Below are 27,878 nucleotides of genomic sequence, written 5' to 3' on the forward strand. Positions count from 1 at the left end.
TATATGTCCCCTCTCTAAATTCTGAGTTTTTTTTTTTTTTTTATGGTCTGTAAATGCAGTGCAGGCAAAACATCTCATGAGTTCTGTTTTGCCTCAGCAGTAGTTTGTGGACTTTGAGTCACGGGGTGGATAATTAATCAGTCAGTCTCAATGGAGCTGTTCAGATCAGATTGATGGATGAGAGGAGCAGCTGCTGCAGGGGAATGAAAACTTTTAGACCCAGTGCAAAGAATGATTAACTTAGTAATTAACTCTCACTGCACCTGGCGTACTGCTGCTCCGTCTGTGCCCAGAGTGCATTCTGCTGTCCAACAGTGTGGTGCAATGAATAACCGAATGGTACATATATTCCCACAGTGCTCCTATTGAACAGTCCAGCTCCAAATATTAAAGAATCAACACGTGCCAGCAGATATAATTATTATGGTGCTACACATACAGGAATGTACAGGAAACACTGTCACCTGTTTCACTTTAATTAAGGCTTAAAGTTACACATAATTAATGTCCAAATCAGGTCACTTCTGGCTCCAAAAAAAAACAAGATCAAACTTAAGGTTTTGAAACGGGAGTCCGTAAACCAATGGGTCATGGTTTTTCCATTATTTTATACAGTCTATGTTACAGGCACAAAACAGTTACTCACGTATATAATTACTTCACCAAAGGCCTCGACTGAGTTCATCTATCCCACAAAACTTTAAGCGAGCTGCAGAGCCATGCTTAGCCATCTCTGAGATTTCAGGTTATGTGTATGCATTCTCCAAAATCCAACTTGTCCTTCAGAGTGTTCACCTTTAAGGATTTAGTATGTGATTCTGTAGAAAGGTAGTTGATTGTTAAGTTTTATTCCCAGGTGGACAATACAGACCCTTTGGGCTGGTGGTTCTGATCCAACTGCCAACCAAAAGTGCTGGTATTTGACCAGGGAATGAAACAGAAAATCAACTATCTTTCTCCCGACTCACATACTGAACCTTTAGGGTAAAGTATGAAAAAAGAATCTTGTTGTTAGATACTTGGTGTCTGCACAGTTTGTTTCCAGATTAAGATACTTGTTAGCCAACCAACACAATGACAGGTGGCAGTAAAAAATGACATGTCTCTTTTCCTTAATGTGGAGAGACTGACTTCTGTAATAGTTTGAAGTCAAATGTCACAGTATTAGTATTTAAACCAAACACTGAACTTTAATAGTTGGCACCAAAGAGCTGCATTAACTGACATTTAAGAACATATCACAATGACCAACAAGTGATATCTTGCTTCTCATGATTAATCGGACTTTGTAGCAGGAGTTATTAGCTGTATAAATGTACCTTATCTTAATATTCTGCCTCTGTCCTGGTTCTTGCTTCAACTGGGGATCACACAGGTGGATTGAATTCTTGCTCAGCATTGGAATGTGGGTCAGGGACATGCAGGTCCACACTTAGTATGCTGCTTTGACTGTGTCCCTGTGTTTTGGTTTCCCCCAGACGGTCAGCTTTGGACTCAAACAGATTTATATGCAATTTTCCAACTCACCGAATTTTATTAAAGGACTGTAGCTCATAGCTACACTCGCACACACAGACTATCACACTTGTTCATTGCGACGAACGCACAAAATCCCTGAGTCGCTCGCTCTATCCGTCATCCTCCCCCTCCCTTTCTTTTAAACACTCACATATTATCCTAACCCCCCAAAAATGGTTCCATATTTCACTCCCCTTTTCTTCCATCGGTCTCCATTAGAGTTTAATCAGCACAGATTGAATTTCCAGTGCACACATTAAGGCTTAAATAAATCATAAGCATTTTTATACCCACCCAGCAGTCCACTCTGTGCATTCCTTCTCACCTTGATTCCACCCCCTGCAATGCTTTCATTTAAATACAGACCCTAATTATGTCATTAGCTCCCTCAATTGCTCAGAGGAGATTGCAGACAAACTGAGCAATGATCCCAGGATGTGTGTGTGTTTATGTATGTGTGTGTGTGCATGCAGGTGTTTACCCCTTGTAGGTGCAAGAGTGGGACATCAACCTCCTATCCATCTGCCGATGACACTCCCAAACCCTTTTCTGTAATCTTACCCTCTTGTCAATCAAGCCGTCATAGGGGTCTTTTGCTGCTCATTAGGCCACACACTCGGAGAACGCACAGCCTCACTCATTAGGCATCCAACAATTCCTCATCCTAATCACAGGACTAATAGCGGCATTAATGTGCGGATGATTTGGTCTGGTTCTGGCCCTGCGGGGAAAATGTCATTGGGTAGAGTGGTGGTGCTGGTGGTGGTGATGGTGGTGGAGGGGGGGTCCCCAAGTGTTTTGTGTGGCTGATATCTGTCTTCTGTCCCCCCTTCATCCCTCCACCAGCCTAATCAAGTCCTGGGGAGAAGCTCGCAGCGTTCATCATGACTGGGTGGAGATGTTTATTTTGGAGCTCAGACTATTTTGAGTCACACTGAACTGAATCTGAATACTGTGAGTTAATTTGCTACATGTAAGACTAGATTCGTGGCACTGACAGGTGTTTTTCTCCTGTTCCATTATTAAGCAGTTGATGGGTTGGTAGGAAATGGTGGTAAAAGGGCAAAGCTACAGTTTGCCCTTTAAAGTTCGGCAAGCACCAGAAATCTGACCTGCCTAACTGGCGATATTACAGAAGAGGTATGGAGTAGGGATGACATAGATGTTGCAACATAAAATGTGATAACATCCACAGATTTACATTTGTATCAGTGCAGCGGCAATGAGTTATACTTGTACGGTACAGTTGCCTACACACAGAAGTTGTTATCACATAGGATCCTCCTCTCGTTCTCACAGAGTTCATCCCTGGTCTAAAAGGATAGATGCAGATTTTTCCAATTCTATCTTAGAGTATGGACAGGAGGAATAATAACAGTGACCTATAAATGTATTGTACGTAGAGAAATGTGAGTATTGTTTTAAGACAGCCTTTAAAAAATGTGAGCCCTTTATGTGCGAGTTCTTCAATCATGTGCTACGTCGACCGCAGCAAGACTAAAAGTATTACAGGGTAACTTTTAGTATAGTAGCTATTTAAACATTAATCTCAAAGTATGGCATTGACTCTGTTCAAAGGTGTGTAGGATTAGGAGGGATAAAATGTTAAAAATGGAATATAATATTCAGAATTATGTTTCCATTAGTGAATAATCACCTGCTTCTAAGAACTGTGTTTTTGTTAGCTTAGAATTAGCCCTTCATATAAGGTGGGCCCTTTTCTACGATAACTGTTATGTTGCACTGCCATGTTTCTACAGTAGCTCAGAATGGACATACCAGAGCCTGGCTCCAAACAGTCCTTTTGTTTCTGCATTGAAGTGGCAGCTTGAATTTGGTGGCCTGAATGCAACTGAAGACCACCGGACGTTTTTCCACACTCTTAGAAAGGAAGGGGTGAGTTCAGTTGGTTGCGATCTGTAACCTCACCGCTAGATGCCACTACACACTGGTCCTTTTCATGAGTTTTGGAGGTAGTCAGTGCTTGGTGGAAATGTTGACCTGATGGTGGTGCAAAATGGATCCTTAAAGTCTCTGGATTCATTCTATTAGAATCGCTAAGGTAACTGATAATAATAATAAGAAGAATTGGGGAATACTGTATACTGTCATACCATGATATGTTATTGAGTTATTTATTGTACCATGAAAATCTCATACTGTTGCAACCCTACACATGAGTAAATGCAGGCGAGTGACCATCACCGGCTGAGGCAATACTTGTGCTGAATATGGGCAGTGCTGAATGTGATGCACACAGACAGCTAGCTTGCTAATAAATACCAAGAAGTATGATGTTATTGGTACATATCCCTTTTCCTGCATCCCATATGCTTGTCTCCAGAGTCACTGCCAGCCAAGCAGCATCTATAATGTGGGGCAGTTTGTATTTTTTCATGGCCTAATCATGTATACAATATCAGCTGGTTAGACACAACAACAATCAATGTCTCCTCCACACACATTCGCCGCTATTGGGTGAGGCTGCGACTTTGCCGGTCAGAGTTCACCAAAGTTGAACTCCAAGATGCGAATTTGCTTTGCCACCATAGGCAAATGTTTTTTTTTTAACCCTTCACTTGTATTAAATGGTAGTGAATGGGAGGTGATTATTAACCAATATTGATTTTGCGCATATGTGACTGTGCCCTAAAGCTTTTGGGATGTTGCACTCTAAAGTCATGCTGCTAGCATGGCTTGAAATTCCACTGCTGTTCCACATCCCTAGGTCATTCTAATCCAGTGTGAATAGCTCTGAACAGTTACTATATGCGTTAGCAGGAATGCTAATGATCCTAAGCTAGTATTCAAGGCTCAGTTGTCAATCCACTGGTCGACAGAGAGCTGCTTGGCACATAAACAGCAATTACTGTAATGCAACGAGCATCCAATTTCTGTAATATAGTTGCCAGGTAAATGAAAATATATTTCACAGCACAGGGTATTAGAAAGCATACAAATAAACAAGCTGTCATCAGTATGGGTAGATTAACCGTCCAGAATTGATCCTCAGGTTACCGTCGTGAATGAGAAGCTGCCAGTTTTGACATCATAAATCCTAAAAGAGGAACCAACGTGTGTATTAATCTTTGTTTTGGTGAGGACAAGAGAAATGTTTTGTCATTGTGTATAGTGGAGATGTAGCTGTATTTCAATATTAAGTGTGAGAGTAGTCTAGTAAATCATAACCTGACACAATCCAGATATAAGGTGCATATTAATGCCAGGTTGAAACAGAGCCAGGGCTGATATTTGTCTGAAGATACAGACCAGACAGTGTTGCTGGCTGATACACACTGTGGATTAAAAGCTCATATCCGTGTGTATTTACAGGTCAGCAGGGTTCATTCAGTCTGTCAGTCCAAGATGGTGTAAACTTTGCATCTCCAGCCTCTTGGTTGACGTTCTTGTTGATAGTTGTCACTGCTGCCTAGAATGTAAGCCATCTGAACCTGGATCAGCAGATGTGTAAACTGTTAGTACTCACATTCCTCTGCCTCGATGTCTACAGCCCCACATTGCCCTTTTCTCCCCCTCTCCCTGTCGGTTACCTCTGACATTAAGCTTGTATTGGAACAGAAGGCTGGAGCTCATCTTAAAACACACACACACCCACCCACCCTCAGACTTGTATTAACGAACACATTGTTCCTGGTGTCCACGTCCTCGGCTTTGGCATTGATTGATGTGCTAACATGGCACTCCTGCCAGTGGAAGTGACAGATACATTTCGCAGGCTTCATCCGCCGGCTGCCAACAAAACCAAAAATCTCGGGCTGTACCCACCACATCACCACCCACAATCTGCCACCTGATTGGCTATTACCCTCACGTCCAGTACTGGCCTGCAGGGACCTTGTCCCAGGCCTGTCATTGGCTACATCAAGGCAAATATGACAACTTGTGGCTTACCTGTGTAGGGTCTTAATATTCAAAGGGAGTGGCTCGCCACTCATGTCCAAAATACAGCATGTTTTCCTGGCTAACGGGAGGATCCTCCCTCTCTGGAAGGAAAGAAACATTCGCTCATGGCATGGAATTAGATAAGTTGCTTTTGTGAGGTTGTATTATGCAGTTGTATTGAGAATGCCTAGCTAATGCAAAGAGCAAAAAAGAAAGAAATAACTTGAGACACCCAAACCTTTTCTTTTTTCTTCTTTTTCAAAGCAAAGGGTGCTTCTACTAAGTATTAAATAATTGGATACTTTTCCATTTAGAATCTATTATGAGCAGATACTACTTTTGTAACCTTGATTTTGCTGCTACAATATGCAAATAGAAGTGAAAAGCTGCTTTAATAGCTTTTACTTTCAGGCCTCAAGGCACTGAAACCTAGAATACTGACTTTAGAATGCTGAAATATCATTTTCTGTCTTCTGTTTGTAGGAGTAAAGGTGTCATTGTTATATACAGAGAAGGAAAATAACTTTCTTTATCCTCAGGCTAAAGGGACACAGTTATTTCACTATCCAGCAGACACTATTTTTTTTTTAAGCCAAACATATTTTTGGAATAGAAAAGGACCACAGGATGACGGTTGCTCACCTGCCAAAGCGCCTGGTTTGGTGGCCATGCCAGCCAGCTGCAGCCTGAATTTACAATTCATTATTTTCCTGCTGGCTTGGGGTGATGTATTTTCCCACTCTGGTTATGGACAGTTCCTCAATGCCAAGACCAGCTGGAGTTAAAGAAGAACTCCAACAATTTTACATCTATTGTACAGGTTAATTTAAAAGACATGAGAAATAGTACTCAGCCTGACAAAACAGTTATATAATGTCTTTTGTAGCTGTGGAGGAGCGTCGTCCTCTGGCGTCTGAGAAAATAATCCCTGATGGTGTTATACAAATAATAAATAAACACAGTTACAAATGTATAGACCTGCAGAGGACATGTAGACTGACAGAGATGGACAGGAAGGATCAAATACAGACATAATACAGTTTGCACAATGCAAAATGTAGGATAGAGGATTTTTGGAGCTTGACCCATACTACGGACTAAAAGTCAGAATATCTCATCCTCTGCTGCTCTGGTTGACAAATCTTTTTTATGTAATTTGTCCTCTGAGTATCGTAAAACTGAGACCTATACCCAGCTGGTATCTTAAGTCTTTATAACTGAACCTGACTGAGCACAACTGCCAAACCCAATCCAAGACCAAAAGTTACGTTTTTAATGTTTTCACCAAATGCTGACTGACAGGACCTCAAGGCACAGCCAGGGGGAGGAAGGTGTCCAGTTTGGAAATGATATGGTTCTGTTGGCTTCATCACACCATGACCTCCAGCATGCACTGGGGTGGTTTGCAGGCAAATGTGAAGTGGTCAGGATTAAGGCTGTCCCAAACGATTATGTTTGTAACGATCAATCTAGCGATTATTTTTTACATTATTACACTTGACTAAGCTAACGGTTAATTTTTCGATTAGTTTAACGATTATTTTTTTGATTATCGATTATTTTTTCATTATTTGATTAATGAGGCAGTTTAAACAATATGAATATCAAAACATTTCTTATTAACATTTATTAAAACATCAGTGTATCCCCTACCATTATATTAGGGGGGCGCCCCTTTAAGGTTACCTTTCTTATAGAACAGGTCTATACCTTGTCCTTTTATTAAACAAACTAAATAGCCTTATGTTATTTATCTTATGTCATTTCTGTCTCTACATGGTCGCACCTTTACAATTCTCCTCTGCTCTTTGTAACACGCACAGTGGAGTTCGGCCCCGATGCGTGCACGCACACACACACAAAACCCTAACCCTGACCCTAACCAATGGTCATGAGCTTTGGGTAGTGACTGAAAGAATGAGATCCCAGATACAAGCAGCAGAAATTAGTTTCCTCCGTGGGGTGGCTGGGCTCAGCTTGAGAGATAAGGTAGGGAATTCGGGCATCCAGAGGGAGCTCAAAGTTGAGCTACTGCTCCTTTGTGTTAAAACCTGAGGTTTTATGCAACAAAATTACCAAATCCAGCCTGAAACACATCACTGCATCAGGTGGAGCAGGGTATCGGTACTTGATACATTTAAGCTATCGACTGAAATAACTCAATACCAAGTGGAATCAAAACATCTCCAGTCAAACAATACCTTTTTGTGCCAGGGATCTGAGCCAGGACTATCCCAACCAGATAAACAAACTTTTTGTTGCTGCCGTCTCCAGAGCCCTTACTATGAACGGTCATTTCAACATCTGCCCAGTTAGCACAAGCTAACACAGCAGCAGCTGCTAACAGCCAACACAGAGCCGTTAAACAGTACGACAACAAACTCATACTGACTCTCATACTGGGCTCGACTCTGTCGTTAAACCAGATAATAACCATTAGGTAGCATTAGCTGTGTGGTATTAGCAGTTAGCCCTGTTACTGTGTGTGCAGCTCTCACCAACTGTCCCTTGCAAGGAGCTCACACTCCTGCAGCGGTAGCTACAACCCATATAGTCTGTGGTGTTGTGAAGTCGGGCGCAGTGTAGTTTACATAGTTGGCAGTTCAGTTTGCCGAGATGCCACCAAAATGTTTGAAAGTATGGCTATACTGTGCTCCACTCTATTCATTATTGGTATTGAATAAAGTACTCTGTTGGTATCAGTATCACTTTAAGGGTACTGGCATTGGAATTGGTATAGTAATTTTTTAACAATACCCAGCCCAGGTGCAGCCAAGATTGAGACAGGCAGCAGCCTGCAAATCCCTGTACTCTATCATTAAATTAGCGCTTTTAAAAATAGGCAGCGATTCATTGGTAGCTTTTTGAAGAAAGAGAATATACTGTGGTGTAGAGGCAGTGGTGGTATGATGCCCCAGGCTTGCATACATAACAGACATAACAAGATAAGACATTAATATGCTCCCCCTCTCTTTCGATCTTTCGATGCTGTCAGCCACGTTTGGATGAGGTACTGCTGATTGATAAGACAGAGGCAGCAGTCAATAGGTGATTATCGCAGGACGAAAAAAGTCACACACAAACACACACACACACACACACACACACAAACACATTAACACACTCAGACACATCTCCATCTTAACAAGACTGAGCCCAGAATAGCCTTTGCATGCGTCTTTATTGGTGAGCCACTGCATGTGGCCTTTTCCCAGTGCCTCATCAAACTGTCACACACGCAAGCAGCGGTCACACACACACATTTTTCTCACACTCTTATATGCACACAAACCTGGAATGCATGCACGTGTGTGCTGGTATTTTCATGCATCAGTAACACGGATTGTTTCATCCTGTTCTCCACGCTTTGTTAGACCCAGTGTTTGAGCAGCGCCTGGTTCATACACACTGTCTTGTACTTCTGCCCAGATAAACCCTAAAGGCAACAACAACACAACATCATCGACCTCCCAGCTCCCTGCGTGCTCATGCCCTCCTCCTCCCACTGCACATTGTTTGCTGTGCCTCATTACTATAATTAAAGAGCTCGCAAGAACGTCCTAGCTTCTATTCTTCGCAAGGTCTATAAGTCACCCCTTGACTTCTGCTCTTGTATTGTGATGTGAGGCCGAGAGGGAGAGCCCGGAGGAGTCGGGGGGATGGGTTTAATCCGAGGGCTCCTTGTTTGTAAGTAGAGCTAAGAAAATAAAAGACTGATAAGGTTAGATGAAGTTTACTGGAGGAAGTTGTCTGCCAGAAGCAAAGGGTGTCACAGCGTAATGCTTGCACTTTGCTGTCAATTCGTTCGCCGCTAAAAACAAAAGATCTTGTTAGTTGGATCTAGATATGACAAGAACACCTCCAGCAGCTCTTGGCATGCAAGTGATATTTTGTTGTTTAAAAGAGAAAAGATTCAGTTTTACTTGGATTTTCAGTCCAAATTCATTTTCAGCTCGAGGTTTTCCATCGCTACAGATTTCTTAAAGCTTGAAATTCAGTTCTTTGATCACTTGGAGTCGTGCTGAGGTACAGTATTCCCAGATAGCCTTTCAAGTATACAACTATCTCCCCAACACAGCTGTGATGGTCAAAGAGATTTGAGTTTAAGCTGGAGTAAATGCTGGTTTTGAACAGTGTGATGCGTAAAGGTGGAAGGCATAAATGATCATTCTTTTAAGGGAGTGATTTAGTGCAAGTGGGATGTTGTGGAAACAAAAATCTGGGAAAACTTCCAGACAAGCATGCAAAGAAGAATTTCTAAATATGTCCTCACAAACAAGAAGATTCGTATTTATGGAAGAGGTGTTCTCACATCTTTTCGCAGTGAACAGTAATACATTTCAACGGTTCTACATCCATCATCTTGTGCATGGACTGGTTAATTTACATATGGTACAGACATCAAAACTACTCAGATTTGAGTTGTAAATAAAAGTAGCAACAAATAAAAATAAAGAGGAAACCATCACAGTCAACAAGGTTATAAAATACCTGTTTTACTTTTCCATGACTAGGCCGAAACTCAGAAATGAGTTGCTCTCTGCATGTCAGGGCTGACCGCCTCCTCACAGTGTGCTCACGCACACACACACACACACACACACACACAAACTCAACAGAGTGAAGTCAGACAACAGCAGAGAGGCCACACACACACAAACTCAACAGAGTGAAGTCAGACAACAGCAGAGAGGCCGCGGTGCAGATGAAGGAAATATAACCTCAAGATTACTCTAGTTGACGACAACTACGCTTGTTACTGTAAGTAAGTGCGATAAAACCTCTGCCAGCCAAACCAATACTTTATCAATACATGTGATCAGCATGTAGAAAGCCATATTTCAATCTGCTCTGTCCGCAGTCTCTCATTCACCGCTATTATGATTTACGATCACGGTCGACACAAGCACATCACGCTCGCGGTGCTAACAGCAAATTGTTAAAGACAAACTAAAATGAAAGCTGTCTGTATGTAGGCTAACACTTTATCTTAAAATGTACCTGAGTTAGCCGACCTGCAGACAGTGAGTCTCCTAAGTAGAGGGGAACAGCAGTAACAGCGCCAGGTCACCATCGGTCGGGCATCCCTCCTCCTTTTTCAGCTCTCGCCAGCGTGTGAAAGCCGGGCCAATATTAATCCTTATCTCAAGGCAATTGAATCGAACGCAACTGGACTTGGTTTTGTCTTAGAAAACGTTTCACCTCTTATGCAAGAGGCTTCATCCTCCTTCAGCCTCTTGGATAAGAGGTGAAACGTCTTCTAAGACAAAACCAAGTCCAGTTGCGTTCGATTCAATTGCCTTGAGATAACTATGACCTGGATGAATGAGAATATCCACAGGCAATATTAATCCTTGTTCGAGTTCTTGTTTTATCGCTCTCCCGTTTTCTTTTCTTTGTCTCCTCGGACGACACCTTCACCTTCTTCCTTTTCTTTGTTGCTTCAGCCATGACAACCACATCTAACTTCGTTCACCACGGTTCGGCTACGCTACTCTAAAGAGAGGAAGAGGATATGACATATGCCATAAAGCAGCCAGATTTTGTAGTCTTTTTTGTGTCCGGGTTCCTACCCGAACCCCAAAACTGCATAATGCCAGTGCAAGCGAAACAGACGCTTTCAAGCTATGACGGAGGTGTCATCCAAGCTATTGTGACTTGATGTACCATCACAAGGATCTTAGATATATATTTTGAGGGCTCAAAAACTCCAATGTGTTGCTTTAACAGTAGAAAGTGGAGCTATACTCTGTTACAGTCATTCCCCTAACTACAATGATGGTACAGAGGACTACAGACACATACGCTGACCACCTTGGCTTTTTTGATGTTTAAAGAGGCAGGTGCCAAAAAGGAGCCTTCGCATACAGAAAAGAGGTGTTCCAGCACAGAGCGTATGAGCAAAAGAAAAGTGCTTTTGGAATATTAAAACATGTAAAAATATTTTAGTACAAACCCAAAATACAGGTGAGACAAGTGTCATGGTTCCCTTTAAGATACTGTAGCAACCAGCATGCATCAGGGCATGGACTTATGGCGAAAAGTGTCATATAATGTGTTAATGTGTTGTTATGTTTAAATGTGGAGATGAACATCAACAAACACTCTTGAGGATTGTGTGTCTGTAACTTAGGAATCAGTTTGTTGTAGGGAGTACCATTGTATTACTAAGGGTTTGTTGGTATTGTGCGCATGGTCAGGTGTGGCTCTAAACATACGCACAAGAGGAAAGAATTTGTCAGATCACATTCCATGTGTAGAAATGAGCTTAAACAGAAGTCCCAGATCCAGAGATCAGATTCAGTGATTTCATACAAACTGGTGTACACAAAAACAAGTAAACTCACTGGGGCAAATTAAACCAGCAGGTAAACAGAGTTCAGAGAGTTCTGTGTCTGCCTTTCTCTCCATCAGTTTTCATTTTTCTGCATGTACTCCTCTCTCCGGGTCACATGGCTCGCTTATGCAAAGGCACGTTCCCATTTCAGGGATGTCTAGTCATCTCCGTCTGGAGTCACTGACATGACGCTAGTTACCATCCTCTCGGAGCAAATAAGAAGAGACGCAGGTGTACACTGGCCCTCAACTCAGAAAGCCCATTAATTCACAGTACACAGATTACAAAGCTGGCTAGGCCCGAGCTGGACCTGGACAGGAGAGCAGAGGAAGCAGACCTAATCTGCGTGCTAACAGATGGCTCCCCGATCACACACAGCCACCCGCCTGCCAGCCATGTTGGAATGGAGTGGCCGCCCACAGCGAGGTTGGAGAGGGCGCACAGGCGGAGGAGGAGATGATTGTTATTGAATATGAAATGTCGATCAGTTGGAATGAGCACGCTTTTCAGGTCGGGAGAGGCTCAGAGGATTGATTCTCTTATCTGCGAGATAAACAGAGGTGCTTTGGTTGATATTCATGTTTGCCTGCGTGGCTGAATGGAGAGTTGTCGTCATATATGGCTCTCGTCCAGCTGAAGTAATGTTTGATCCCCTGATTTATACCACCTTTGAAATAACAGTCAGTCTTAAAACGCTCATTTTTACCACCACAAATATTTTATGCTCTTATACCTCGGGCTGAATTGTTCTCTAACTACCATCACTCTAAATTTCAAGCACAAACTTGTTCTGTACATCTAATAAAGGAGGTTGCTTTTCTTATGGTCACCAGAACATTTGCTAGTGAAGGGAATTAGAGGAGAAAAGAATGCATTCATTACATTTATTGGCCTTAAGGATACATAACACAACTTTGTTTGAAAGACAAATCCAGTGTACCTTTACTTATTCATTTACTTACTGAGCATTCTGCAGCATGATTTTATTTTTACTGTTCCATGAATTCACCCCTGTTTATGTGAATTACATTGAGTTTTTGCTGTCGTCCTTATCCTTTGTGTTTTAAAGGTGCACTATGCAGGAAGTGTCAGTTACTGTTTGTAGACACAACATTCAAAATGGACCCTCCTCCATACACTGCTTACACTGTAAGCTACTACTGTAGGAACATTACATTTGTTGCAATACAAAAGCCGATACTTAAGAAAGCTAACTAAGCTAACTGCTGACACTTACCGGTGCCATTATGGCGTCAAATACTGATTGTTTGTCATGCCCCTCAGCTTGTGATTTTGATACAAAAGGCAAAAGACCCATATGCAGCAATACTTGGTGCTGAGAGCAACTGACTGTAAAGAGCAAGAAAGTACATGAAGGTTGGGAGTGAGGGAAGGTGGATGGCTTAAACAAAGTAAGATTTTCATCTAGAAGTCCACAGTTTGTGTGAAACCAAAAGCCCAAGGTCGATTTAATGTTACGTTACCTCACTTATGTACGGTCATCGTGCACTAACTTCTACTTCCTCACATGAGGTTATGTTACACACCTGCATGTTTTAACTCAGAACATGATGTTTTTTCTAGGCCTAACCCAGTAGTTTTGTTACCTAAACCTAACCATGTTTGTTTGACAGCATTAACCACATGTTAGAATGTGTTTTAGCTGTGTGTCACATAGATATGCTAAAGGGTGCCATGTGCGACAAGGGGTGTGACAAAGTGTGTCACATTTCATCCGTATTGACTCCTTCAGAGCTCATCAGCAGAAGTGAAAGTAAAAGCCATACCCAGATTTACTCTTGTTTTGAAATGAGCTTTGTCTGTTTTGTGTTGCGCCTCATTATATTTGCTTTATGCCGCGCTGTATCCATGATTTTCTTGGCTTCCTCAAAGATGTGTACTGTTGCTACCTGGTCGCTACCTTTGTATGTAGTCCCGTCTTTACCTGCACTCTGTTATTGGCTGGGGCTACACACCTGCAGACGTTCCTACCACAGTAAAATGAGACAAAAACAAGGAAATACAGGCAGAGGGCAGAGTTTTTGCAAATAAACACACTGCCCACACACTTCTAGTGGATCATTAATGATAACTGAGAGGGGTTGCTTGATTGATTGTACATAGTATACCGTTCATTCAGATATACTGGTTATTTACTTTAACTTTTTACTTGTACTGTTTTGGATAACAATCTGTAATTTATTCATTTAAATTCTACAAAATTGGATTTGTTTGTATTTAGTTTGTTTTTGCAATATATATATTTCCCAGTACATCCAGATAATTAGTGTAATATGGCTCTAGACGGAAACAGAAATAGGAGCTATTAAGTTCTATATATTCTCACAAAAATTTCAGACAACTTGAGTTGAAACAATTAATTCTGTCACTTCTGAGATCATTTGTGACACTGATATATTTTACATCAAGATTCAGAGCATTGTCAAATGTAGCTCCTTTTGTATGATAAATGTGGCAAATGATCTGTGTTGTTCTCCATGGCTGCAGCTGTCAGGCGAGTGGAAACCAACACGGAGCAGTTTAAGTATTAAACTCTCATTGTGCAGATGCATATCCACTCTGGATCGCAGCGCATAAAACCAGTTAGTGTGCCTCAGGCCTGCTGCGGACACTAATCCCAGCTGCTGGTCCTAACTCAGGCACAGCTAAGCAGCATCCTAACAGCTCAGCACATTACACTATGAGAGCAATCACTTGAAGGAGCTGAATGTGTGCTCTTGTGTATGTGTTTGGGATGTGTGTGTGTGTGTGTGTGTGCCTGCACTGCTCAATAATGACCAGAGAGAGAACGATAGAGATGAATTTGCTGTTGTAGGCAGCGAGTCAGGTCTGTCAGAGTGTATCAGAATACACTTTCTTCGTGAGTTCAGGGCAATTATGTTGAACGGATGTCCTACCAAAGAGCAAGTGGCAACAAATGGCCCCAGGCAATGACTCACAGTTTAATTTTTTGAGAGAGATATGCCATTACGAGATATTTTCTTTATGACTCTCATCTCACACTGTGCTTGTATAGTCTGTTATGCTGGTAATTGAATATTGCATCAAGGGCATAATGTGGCAGCCATTATTAAATTGAAATATCTTGGAAACAGTGTTTTTCAAGAGTCTTGGATGCCATTCAAGAGTTTGTGTGTTTTCACTGCTGTCACTTTTGCCCCAGCTGGGTTTCACACATCTTTGCCACTGAGAGGAGGATGCGGTGGAAGATACCATCCAAACAATCATGTTATCCCGCAGATGCTGCTCACTGCCACTCATTCTCCTGTCCTTCAGTAGTAGGCTATCTTTGCTCCGCACCTCCCTTTATCTCCTCCCTGCGTCTCCTGGCTGTCTCCTCCTCATTTGTTCTCCATATCCTAGCAAATCTGGTGTTTTCCATCCATCTGTCAACACCAGAAACTCTCTGTCTCAGTATGTATCCACATGAAAAAAAAAATAAAAAATCTTCTACAAATATGAAAAGTTCTTCATGCAGTTTCGTGTGCCGCTCCCAGATGGAACGATATCGTTGAAAGGTGTTAGAGCGTGGACAGAATTGTATTTTGACAAACATGTCCTGTAAATACACGTGTTTCATTTAAAGCAACAAGCATGCTAACATTGACATTTTTGAGTTTACTCGAGGGTGTCCGATTGGAAAGTCTTTCCTCTCCTTTCTCTCCCTCTCTCTTGCTCCCTCCTTCAGCTCAGTGTGCTTCCCCCATCTCCTGTGTTCCTTGGTGGCTGTCAGCCCAGCAGACGAGCTCTGACGGCGCTCCGACAGGGACTGTCCCGGCCTCTCCAATTACCCAGAAAACCCCTGATCAGGAAAATGATCCTCATTATTGACGCCTGACTCACAGGGTTACTACTGGGAGGGTAGCCTGCAGGGATGGAGAGAGACAGAGACATGGGCACACAGAAAGAAAGACAAGGACAGAGACACAGAGATTATACAGTAGCTATGGATGGATAGATGGAAGGATAATAGATAGATAGATAGATAGATAGATAGATAGATAGATAGATACATAGATATGTACATACATAGATGAGAATGAGGAAAATCAGTGCATGAAAATAAGAGCAAAATCTGAGCTGCAACAGCAGAGGGACACAGCCAGATTTAGCAGAGGGAGTGTGTGGGCGGCAGGAAGTGTGCGTGTTGTCAGAAACTTGAGGGAACACTGTCCAGAGCTGACAGAATCAGGGATGTACTGTATGAAAGGCGGAAAAAAGCAGGTCTTTTAGTGTGGCGTTAATTCAGAGCAAGCTGTAGGTGTACTGCTGACACTCTCACAGACTGCTAACAAATCCCTGTTCTTCCGTTGGACTCAGGACTCTTGTGTCTTATCCAAATGTATTTTTATACTTTATTCATTCAAGGAAGGATGCTGCTGAGCACACTTTGTTTTCTACAATGGCATGTTTAATATTTTTTACAGTTACAAATATTCAAACCCACAACTGACACAATGCAGTGACTGGCTTTCAGTTATTATTGGGGCATCTTTGGCCTTCTGTGCTCTTCTTGCTCATAGCACGTTAATACAGCAGAGATTGTTTCTGCAACATGTCCTAATACCCTGACAACAGCATAGGATGTTTGCCAGTGACTCCCAAAATGACTGTTAACTGTCACAGTTTTAAACACATTGTTAACTTTGTAAAACTGTCAGGTTTAGGCAACAAAACCATTTGTTTATGTTTAGGAAACGATCATGGTTTGGGTTAAAATAAGGGGAGCGTATCTATGTTTCCTGGTTCTATGTTTCCCGGGATCTATGTTCCCCACTTAACCCTGCAAAAAAGGTTCTATGTTCCCCACTTACACAAAAAAGGTTCTATGTTTCCCCGGTTCTATGTTCCCCGCTCAACCAAGCGGGAAACATAGAACCCTTTTTGTGTTAGCGGGGAACATACATAGAACCTTTTTTGCAGGGTTAAGTGGGGAACATAGAACCCGCGAAACATAGAACCCGCGAAACATAGGGATGACCCCAAAATAAGTGTGTCTGTTAACTAAATTAAGTAATGAATGCAAGTTAGCTTACACTACGTAGGTGACATACATTAGGTATGTTACATATGTGACTTAAGAAAAATATGTTATGCAAGTTGACTAAATTAGCCTAGCAACTAACAGAATTTTGCTCAACAAATAGCTTTAAAAGATACATACTATTTAACTTTTTCGCAGTTACTGTTGGTTTAAGTCACCACATGGCTCGAGTTTCAGCCTGCTTGCATGATTTTTCAGCCTAGCATTGTTGAAACAGAGCAGCTAACGTTGCTTTGTTGCTGCAAGAAGTTAGCGGAGTGTGGCCCCCGGCAAGGCAACATGCGCCATGTTGGCATTGTTTACTTACGGCATGTGTATGTTGACTCATATTGTCTCTGACATTGAAAATCATTCCACACTGCTGATTTATTCCCGAGTAAATAACATTATCCTCATCGTCTGTATCATGACTGTTTGCCATCTACCTGCTGCTGTTTGATGGTGTCACAGAATTTCAAAATAAGGTGTAACCTGCGGATGATGATATAGATTGGTCGATGATACTGGATCATTGATCATTGAATCGATACATTGATCCAGATCGATGGATTGTAACCATAATGTCCCTGATGGCATGAACACTTTTCATTTCTGCTTTCTTGCTAGTAAAGCTAGCGGTGATAGCCAGATGGCTAACAACAAGCATGAGCCTTTTGGCGCTTTAAAGGTAGCTTTGTGAAATCTGATAAACACCTTGCTGCATGGATGCATTTTTGTAGATCAACCCAGGAGTTAGTGCTGCCCTGGTTCCCTTGACAAAAACCGTAGGGGTTTTTTAATAGGATTTTGGATTGTTGCAGAAAATAAGCTCTGTGACCAACAAAAAATTATGATACAGGTTTTGTTCAGCACGCTAATCGTCACAAATGAACACCACTTTTATGATTTTCGAAGTGTAAATGCATTTGCCAGATATAAAGCTAACAAGCTAACATCAGGCTATAATGGAACTATGCCACAGTCGCATGACTTCTGTGTCGCCACCACTAAACTTGTGGTTGGTTAAAGTTTAATGTCCCTGAAAACCTCTATAGTCTTAATAAGCTACTTGATACTGTAGCAACCCCTTACTGACAGGTAAAGCTGCAAAACTCATGAATAGGGTATTTACTGACATATTTTATGTTGTAGAACAAATTGGAAAGTCTCTTAAGCTTGTGTTAACCACAGACCTTCAGACATCTAGCCAAACACATTCAAAGAAACCCACTGATTTCAAGACGAGGGAACTAACGCTGACTAATTCACGGGTTTTAGGATTCATTCCTGCACAACTCTATTGCCTCAAACTGTAACTTGAGATAACATTGGATATTACCCTCCTCTCTTCTTGAGGCTAGAGGCTAGAGGCTACATTAGCAGCTACTAGCATAATACCTCCAAATCTCTGGCCAAACTGACGGTGGTATAGTTGCATTGTGGGTAATGTAGGTGCCAGATTTTGATGAGGAAGAAGAATGCTGTGAATAAAAAAAAATGATATCTCTTGTTCTGCTGCATCAGTTTTGATCTTCTCACCATCATCTGTCTGGACGTGTTATGAAGTGCAGTGCTAAATCATTGTGGTACTCTTAAAAAGCAAGCTAGTTGTTTATGTCAGAAGGCATGATGTCATTTTCATTTATTAGTGTAATTATTTATTTAATGTTTAAAAGAATGGTATATGCAAGTGGAACAGATTTATATTACTTACACCTTCACTGCAGTAGCAGCATATGTCAGTGAGAATCATTACATGTCAGTGGGGAGGGGGATGTGGCAGTGGAAGAGGAGTGACATACTGTTTTTATGAGTCGAACAGCAGACACATACGAGTAGGCAAACAACTACACATTCAACTTAGTGGCATACACTAATCTGCATATGCCATTCGAGCAAGACTGCAATACAGACAGCCCCTTTATGAATTCAGTGCCTCTCCTTTATTCATAGGATTTTGTGAATCTTTATTTTTTTTAAACCTTCCCGCTGGCAAAACGTCCTCCTGACAAATTAATATGGTGAATCACTTCTGTTTGTCAAGAGCCAGACCCCATATTGTTTACGACTAACCCAAAGCACTGCTCTTCATCAGTTATAATGAATGACCTTGTTTTGACAGTTACTCATTAAGCTGTTTAACTAATATAAAACACCGGGAGGCTAAATTCACCAGACCAATGTGCAGTAGGCTGTTATTTTTACAATGTATCATTATTATTTGATTTTTACTCAACTGTAAAAAGTGTTACAGCGTCAGCTTGCAAGTGTATAATGAAATGATGAAATGATTGATGAAATGAATAAAGAAACTGAATTGTGCACTTGAAGTACACATGAAGTGTGTCATAATAGGCCAGTGCAAGCGTGAATGGTTTTAAAGTGAGATGACTGGTACTCATACCAGCCATTCTATTTAATAAAATACCCAGCACTTAGCTCTGAAAAATGTGTTGCACTGCCACTTGTAGTAAAAGAGGTTTGATTTTCCATTCTGACAATAACATACACCTAACCTGCTCAAGTACATATCTGCTGCATGTGTATCAATAAACAATTATGTGCTGCCCGGCTGTTTGACATTGTCCTTGTCTCCTCTCTCAGGTATGCGCATCCTGGTGACCCTGCTGCTGGACACCCTGCCCATGCTGGGTAACGTGCTGCTGCTGTGCTTCTTTGTCTTCTTCATATTTGGCATCGTGGGCGTCCAGCTGTGGGCCGGCTTGCTCAGAAACCGCTGCTTCGTGGAAGACAACTTCTCCTTGTGAGTTCCACCTTTACCAATCAATATTTTATCTGTGTACTTGTGCCAGTATGTGTAGAATATTTCCTACTGAGATTTCACTACTCACATCTGCTCAGTTTAATGTTAACTGTGGGATCAATATTGAGTAACTAATTACTGTAATTAACTGTAATTTTGAGATATTTGTACTTGAGACAATTTGTTGTACCACGTCTGCACAATACATTTATTTGAAAACTGCTCTTGCTAGAAGCTTTCTGTTTAGCCCAGTTGCTATAATGATATGTTGGCAGTGTATGTGTCTTGAAACCATGGATATGTTACATTTGTACATTTCATCATGTCACCATTTCTAAAGTGATACACCTCAGATTACATGTATATCAGCCAAGTTATTCATGGGGTGGGGGGGTGAATGGCATGACACCTAGGCAAGTGGACAACTGTTAGAGACCAACAAAACCTGGTCATTTTCAACAACACATTCTCACTCCGTCCTTGTCACATATTGACGTGCTTGGTTGTGGACGTGCAAGGTACCCTGGGTGTGTTGGTTGTTGATGTTCTGGGACACCGTATCAAGTTCTGCCTGTTACATGCATTTTCTCCTTTCAAGATACACTTCTGTTTTCACAGGAAATTTAACGTTTCCATACAGTCTCTTTCAAAATAAATGCACTACGTCAGTACAACACCGCAAACTGACATTATTTTCCTTTAACAACAAACACACATGGCTAGGTTTAGGAAAAAAGAACAGAGTTTGGCTCAAGAATCTTACGGAATGCGAACACTGCTCTCTCAGGTGAAAGTCAGTGTTTGTTGGACCCAAACACCACCCCTCCCGCCCGCCCCACTCGGATATTTGCCGCCTTAACCTTCGTCCTTGTTCCACCACGTTACCCCCTGATGCCGCCAGGTGCCATTAAACTATAACGTTTAATGTTAAACAAATCCAGGAGTGTTTCAAAAGACATAAGGATATTTCCAGCCATGTTTGTGGCAACCAAACTGAGTATTGTTAATGAGGTGACAAAACTGGGTACCAAACTTTTATGTATTCAGAGAGGCTTCAGCAATGTTCTCTTTTGCTCTGCTATTATGTCTACAGATTTCCCTATTAGCTCTGTGTGTATAATTCATTATAACCATTAGAAATGATGACCAAACTTGCCAAAAGAAGACCAAAGCTTTAATTAACCAAAATTAGCCTTTAAAATGGTCAAAGGAAGATACTGAAATAGACACAGTACATCAAACAAAATTGCTATGCACAAAATGTGCATATATTCCCTGTTTAAAAAATATTCAGGCTGCTACTGGCCTTTAAGAACCCATATTGATAAAATTGTTACCAAACCAAAGATGCACAAGGTGACTGGATTAATTTAATATAGTAATAGAGCTGAGATAAACAACGCAGGTGAGATTACAAACAGGTCTACAGGGGACCAAGGTAAAACTGTGGAGTAAACCTTGACCCTGCATGCTGAACTGGGTCATGAAGTCAGTGAGGTTAGTGATTATAGAGTCTCATCATCATGATTAATGGGAGAGCGACAAGCCCTGAAATGATGAGAAAGACCCCATGGTATGTGGGACATGGGCACCCATGACTTATTCATGCTCCCTGCATCAACCTGGCTTCATTACTCTCTATAGGATTTATGACATCTCCCAGCTGTAATTTAAGTTCATGCATAATGGCTCCGGTGAGCTGGCAAATTTTTTTGTCATCATCATCAATTTTTCCTCTTGTTTCTGGAAGGTCTCAACATCAGACGAATGGCATATAAGCCTGGCTCTATGTTCAGAGTCATAAACATATCTGTTTTTACGGCTGCTACAATTTCTCTTGTAATCATATCGCTGATACATATTTTCATGCTTTAGCAAAGTAACAGCTGTTAACATGGTTGACAGTGACTCTTTATTAGGCTGACTGAGAATATGTGAGAGCACTCGGTAGGAGCCACATCCCGTGCGTCATTTAAGGGTGTGATAAATCAAATGTGTTTCTTACTGAGCTCATCAGACCAATAAATGCTCCTGTAGATCATCCTTCGGTGTGAAACAGCCTTTAAGGATGTATAAATAAATAAGTGTGAGGTGGTCCTGATGTGGGACTGGTCTGGTCACTCAGAGTATTTGAGGATACTATGCAATTAATAAAAGCCGCCATCTGAATGTGTGTTTACGGATAGGCCAGATATCACACATTAACCAGACACACATACCAGTTAGTCCAGACAGAGTGCTCTGGAACAGATATGCTAAGAGGTGGTGTGGCAGGCAGACAAACACAATGCACACAGGGGTCTCCCCAGCCATTTAGCCCCAGGTTTGTCAACACAATTACAGCTGGCTTCACTGATTAGTTCCTCCTATCTGTTGGAAGGAGCGTTAATCAGTGAAATCAGCTGCTGTAGGATTTGCATGGAATTAAAACCTGTAGACTTTGGGGCTGCAGTTGATCCACTTAAAATGACACCCTGTGAATGCCAAAATCATTGTGTAATATAAAAACATCCAGCCATTTTAACTGCCTCGACCTGGCAGCAAAAGCAGGTTGTAATGCAGTGATGGCAGAGGGACAAAGATGATTCCCTGAGGAGAGATATGTCACTGTCTCTTGTAAATTGTCTCAGGAAAAACCCAGGTGAAGAACAAATGTTTTTTTTAGCTTTTATGCTTCCTTAACCTTGTGCCCAGATGTCTTGTGGTTTCACAACATGTAGCTTCTTGTATTTCAACATTGTTTGTATGAAATGTACAAGAATTCTCTGTCATTATTGTTAGCAATCAGGTCATTTTATTATCTCCTCATTCCAGACCACATTTCTTAGCCTGGTGTGACCAATAGCTTATGGTGGCTAATGTTAGCTAATATTTTAAAAATATATAGTTGTGTAATCTTCTCTACTTGCCTACATATAGTTATCAATGCACAGTTAAATGTGCCAAAGGTTGGGTAAGTGTTCCTATGGAAGCCCAGTGTTCATATTAGATAATGTTTTGACCTGTCACATGGCCTTGCAGTCGGTGTCAGGCTCTCCTTTTATAAATCTACTGGGCCCCATGACGAGTGACACTACTCCCCAGCCCTGACCTAATTTACCTGCCTTTAACTTGTGCTCTCATCCAAACAAAGAGCAAATATTCAGTGTCTTGTCCCAGCCTTATACCTCTACTGTATCTGCTTAGGTAAAACTACAGTGGCTGGCCCCACTGGCTTGAATGATAACTTTGTGTGAATGCCATGGCCCACTGAGTTGTCAAACCACCATCCCTGTTCAGTATATCTGGTTCCAATGGCCTTACCAATAGGCACTAGTCAGCAACCCAACTGGTATGAGACACTTTTTTCTTGACCTGTCATGACATGTCATTATTACATGTCATTATTATGGAAGCCCAAAAGATTCTTAAGTCATTGTAATGAGAAACTTTCTCTAAATAATTACTTAGAGTCTCAAAATAATCAGTTAGTTAGGTAGTTTCTTACACCCTACACCTGGGGCCCAGTCTGATGTGGTGTGGTGATTGAGACCAGTGTAATTCAGTTGGCTAACCTCTGCCGTGTCTTCTCTTTTTTTTTCTCCATAGCCCTTTCTCTGTGGAGAGAGATAAATACTACCACACTGAAAACGATGACGAGAACCCCTTCATCTGCTCTCTGGACCGAGAGAACGGCATGAGAGACTGTGACTCGGTGCCAAAGCTGTACGAAGAAGGAGGAATTCAGTGCAACCTGGACATGTATTCTTACAACAGCACTGACAACACCACCTGTGTCAACTGGAACCAGTACTACACCAATTGCTCTGCTGGTCCGGTCAACCCCTTCAAGGGAGCCATTAACTTTGACAACATCTGCTATGCCTGGATTGCCATCTTTCAGGTAAAACAGCTGCTCACACCCGCAAGGCATGGATGAAGACCCATACCAAAACCGTTTGTGAGACCTAAAATTTTGCATTGAGGCACATACAGTGGGGTTTGGCTGACATGCAAGCGTGTAATACAAGATGGAGACGAAGAGGGAGAAATGGAGCCTAATTGTGGCTGCTGTATCATAGAAATAGGGCTTACTGGATTAGCAGGTCGCCACAGCCACACCACCAGACTGTAGCTTAATTTTTCCACACCATTTGTTTGCTATCTCCACGTCATCTGAAAAGCCTTTTTGCTGGAGTGGTTATTCATTACTGTATAGCTGAGGGGGGTAATTTTGGAGGACGAAAGCCAGATTGGAGATGAGTTCCCCCAAAAGTCTGGCCACTGCTCCAGTTTGCTTGCGTGGGGTAAAGCACACAAGAGAAATGTTGGGGATTAGTCCTCTGCTGAGTGTTGGTATTTGGAACACTCTAGACTGTGAAATATGGTCTATTTTAGTCCCTTTTGTATTTCTCTTCTCTATGGTTTCTTTATGAGTCGTCTGATCTTTTTATTTTTTCTAAGTCTCTGTATATTCCTCTCCTCTGCTTGTGTTCGTCTTTAGGTGATCACTCTGGAGGGCTGGGTGGACATCATGTACTTTGTGATGGATGCTCACTCCTTCTACAACTTCATCTACTTCATCCTACTCATCATTGTAAGTGCCACTTCATGGTGCCACTAGCTGTGTGTGTGTGTGTGTGTGTCTGCTGATGATTGAAGAAGTGGATCAGTCGAGGGGACGCTTGTGTGAGCATCTATTGGAAGTGTGTGAATAACAATGTCATCCACCCCTCCTTGTCCTTAGATCGGCTCATTCTTCATGATCAACTTGTGCCTGGTGGTCATCGCTACTCAGTTCTCAGAGACCAAGCAGAGGGAGAGTCAGCTGATGAAGGAGCAGCGGGTGCGATTCATGTCCAACGCCAGCACCCTGGCCTCCCTCTCTGAGCCGGGCTCCTGCTATGACGAGCTGCTCAAGTACCTGGTTCATATCGTCCGCAAGGGGGCCAGGCAAGTGGCCCATGTCTGCAGGCTCTTGGCTCGCCGTGCAGGGCTTAATATTGCCGCCTCGCCCCCACCCACAGAGCCCCAACGTAGCCACAGCCAGAGAAGGAGGAGAAAGCCCTCCAGGCAGGGATCTGTGTCAATTCATCACATGGCACACCATCACCATCACCACCACCACCACCACTACAACCTGGGGAATGGCAGTGTGAGGAGAGGAGGGAGCTTCAGGTGTCTTGAGGGCCGGGATGTGGAGGCAGGTGCTCATAACAACAACAGAGGGGCTCTTGTATCAACCACCGGTGCTGGGCATCTTGCTTTATCTCCACCACTTTCAGTGACAGCAGCCACCTCAGATACAAACCTGGCTACTTTGGCCAACCTTGCTGCTGGAGCTGCCGATTCGTCTTCAGTCCACACTGTGATTCACACAGAAAGTCTTTGCTGTACCCCCCCGATCCCAGGTCCATTCTCCCTTGCCCCGGCTCCCGTCTCCAGGGCCATGAAGAGGAACTCTGTACCTTTTGCTGCTCCAGGGCCTAAGAACTACCCCACTCTGCAGGCTCGAGCCCTGGCAGAGTCAAGACGAGGGAGTGTTGCTGTCAGCACTCTGACTAACATCAGCTTGAATATCCCACCCATGCCCCTGGAGAGACGGCCATCAAGCCTGGTGGACGCACACACTCCCACAGGTAGACAAATCACACAAAACTCACAGATATGTTGCATTGAAAATCATGATCGTAAACACAATCAGAAACTTGGAACGTGTTTGATTAGCTCCATTAGCTGCATTCCTTTGTGCTGTGTTTGCTTTGTTTCGTATTCCCATTAAGAAAAAACTGGAAGGCAAAGTGAGGGTTTTGAAAATAACAAGTGTACCTCGTTCAGTCAGAATCAGTGCCTAATTTCCATATCAGTGTTGAAGCAAATCAAGTGACACACCACTGGAAGTGTTCCTTTTTCTGCAATCATCCATTTGGTGGAGTACGGTATCGATTTGTCGTGATTAAGCTTTAAACTGTAACACTGTCCAGAGCTGGGTTTTTTCGTGAGAGACAGAAAGAGTGCTAATTACAGTCAATAAATGCTAATCCCTCACATCCGAGCCTGTAGCCAGCTTGGTCTGACCCAGCCAAATTCTAAAAGGCAGCGGGCTCAGCAAAAGTCAGGCCAGGTCTGTTCAGGTTGTACAGACGGTGGAAATGCTGGCAGCAGGCCAGACAGACCACAGCACAGCCTGAAGAGACAAGGCATTACTCATAGCACACACTGCCCATCACCGTCAAACACACTCCCTCTGACACACACGCAAACTGTCCAAAAATGTTGTTGTTCACAACAGATCTCTTTCATTGGATTTGACAATTTGTCTAAACCACTTCATTTTTGTAATTTATCACAATCACGCTGATTTCACTGCAGTTTCCTTCTCTTCGTCTCAGTTTCTCCATCTGACCTTTCTCACTCAGCTGCAGCCCAGCTCTCCTGCCAGCTGTCGGCTCGTGACCTCAGCAGTGCCATGGACACAGCCGCATTGACATCGGACCCAGAAAGTTGCCCCTTGTGCGCAAGAGCGCTGGCCAACGAATCAGAGGGTGGCACCGAGGGCAACGAGACCCCTGGAGACTCCGACAGCGACGGCATATATGAGTTCACCCAGGACCTCCATCACAGGGACAGGAGAGACAGCCGGCAGCCCAAAAAGAAGCACCGTCGACTGGGCAAGACGGCAGCGAAGGTGGTTCACTTCTGGAGGCTGGTGTGCGACACATTCAGGAAGATTGTGGACAGCAAGTACTTTGGACGAGGGATTATGATCGCCATTCTGATCAATACTCTGAGCATGGGGATTGAATATCATGAGCAGGTTAGTGTTTGTGTGTATCTGGATGTCTCATTGAGAAAAGTGTGAATGTGGAGTTGAATGCAGCTGTTGGATGGTGCTCCACTGAGGTAGTAGCCATAATAGCCTATCAGATGAGACCTAATGAAAGACTGTATGGCAGTAGTAGTTTAAGGAGGCTTCTACATCAGGAACTCGGGCCCAGATCTGAGCAATCTTGGCCCCAAAATCCAGTTTGTTTGATTAGGATGAATACTGTGTACAGTACCCCGGCACTAGTGATGCGTGTGTTAGGGTTTTCTGAAACCTGCACCAACCCATCATGAGAACCATTATGCCTCTCCTGCTGCAATAATAAATGACCCAAACCTGACCCGCAAAACTGCAAATTGGAGCTGAAAGTTTCAGGTCACAACCATCACTAGTAGCAACCTACTTGCTGTTGACTATTGTATGTTGTTTTCAGTCAATATTGTAATATAAAACGTGTGTTTTCTGTTTATTAAATACAAACTTAGGAAGACAGCAAGTATTCACCCATCTTTTAAAATAGTCTTATGTATGATCTTGAGTGCACAGCTGATAGGTACAGTGGTTTGTTAAAATGATGTAACAGAAGTGTAAATTTAAGATTTGGTGTAGATAGCTTGCTAGCTTGCTTGCTTCTAGGTTGTTAGGCCTACATATTCTCAGAGGGAAATATTTTTACTTTAACAGGTTTTCCTGGTCAGAAACAGAATAACGGCAACCCTGAGCACAGTAGCACTAATGATAAAACTGCTTAATGTGTGTGAGAAACAGAGAGAGGGGAAGAGAAGGTGGAAGGTGGACTATTGCGCACTATTGCTGTAAATTATCAGTCTTAGTCAGAATGCTGCTTTGTCACTTTATGACCCGCCAACCCGAGACCTGTCATATTTTCTAACAAGCTTACCTGAACCACCTGACTTGGGCTGTGGGTCAACCTGGGCATTACTACCACGCACAATATATCGATCCATGCCAGGGTCCACTTGAAAAGGTGGTCTCGAGTACAGTTCATGTTTACTCAGGTGTGGTTCACACCAAGTGTACCAAAACATGGAGATGGACTGCTATTTAACAAGGGTAACAGTCGGCGAGTTGAAGTTGCAAAGTAGCATTTCTCAGTGCAGCTGATTTCCTCCGAAATCTACATGTGTGCGCAGCATATGCTGCTGCGTACATTTCGCCCTCCAAATTGCACAGCCATCAGTGATAAAGTAGGAAGGCAATCGAGAGGGTCATTTTTGACATTGTATCCAAAAGATAACCCATAGTAGATATAATGAAGAGGTCAACTCCAACTTTATGTGCTTGGGATCTTTCAATTGGCATACTTTTCTACTCTGTAGCGACAAGGTGAACAAATGTTGCGTAGATGATGACGCAAATGTACTGGGGTATGCAACAATATTGCTTGTGAAAGTTGAGTGGCTGGGGGTGGACTGGGTGGCAGTCGTTCTTGCAATCGCAATCAGTATGACGGTATGAATACGGTATGAATCTATCATACCCAATA

The 27,878-nt window shown here is 42.5% G+C and overlaps 1 protein-coding gene across 1 annotated transcript in view; it reads left to right on the top strand.

Moving 5' to 3' along the window:
• cacna1g (calcium channel, voltage-dependent, T type, alpha 1G subunit) overlaps nucleotides 1-27,878 on the top strand; it is a 210,569-nt gene that overhangs the window by 49,110 nt on the left and 133,581 nt on the right. Inside the window, exons 4-8 of the mRNA XM_050059547.1 lie at nucleotides 19,407-19,566; nucleotides 23,155-23,449; nucleotides 24,050-24,142; nucleotides 24,293-25,184; nucleotides 25,965-26,362. Coding sequence (XP_049915504.1) covers nucleotides 19,407-19,566; nucleotides 23,155-23,449; nucleotides 24,050-24,142; nucleotides 24,293-25,184; nucleotides 25,965-26,362 — 1,838 coding nt within the window. The remainder of the gene's footprint in view (nucleotides 1-19,406; nucleotides 19,567-23,154; nucleotides 23,450-24,049; nucleotides 24,143-24,292; nucleotides 25,185-25,964; nucleotides 26,363-27,878) is intronic.

The sequence above is a fragment of the Epinephelus moara genome, chromosome 13, assembly GCF_006386435.1.
Source record: "Epinephelus moara isolate mb chromosome 13, YSFRI_EMoa_1.0, whole genome shotgun sequence".
NCBI lineage: Eukaryota > Metazoa > Chordata > Actinopteri > Perciformes > Serranidae > Epinephelus > Epinephelus moara.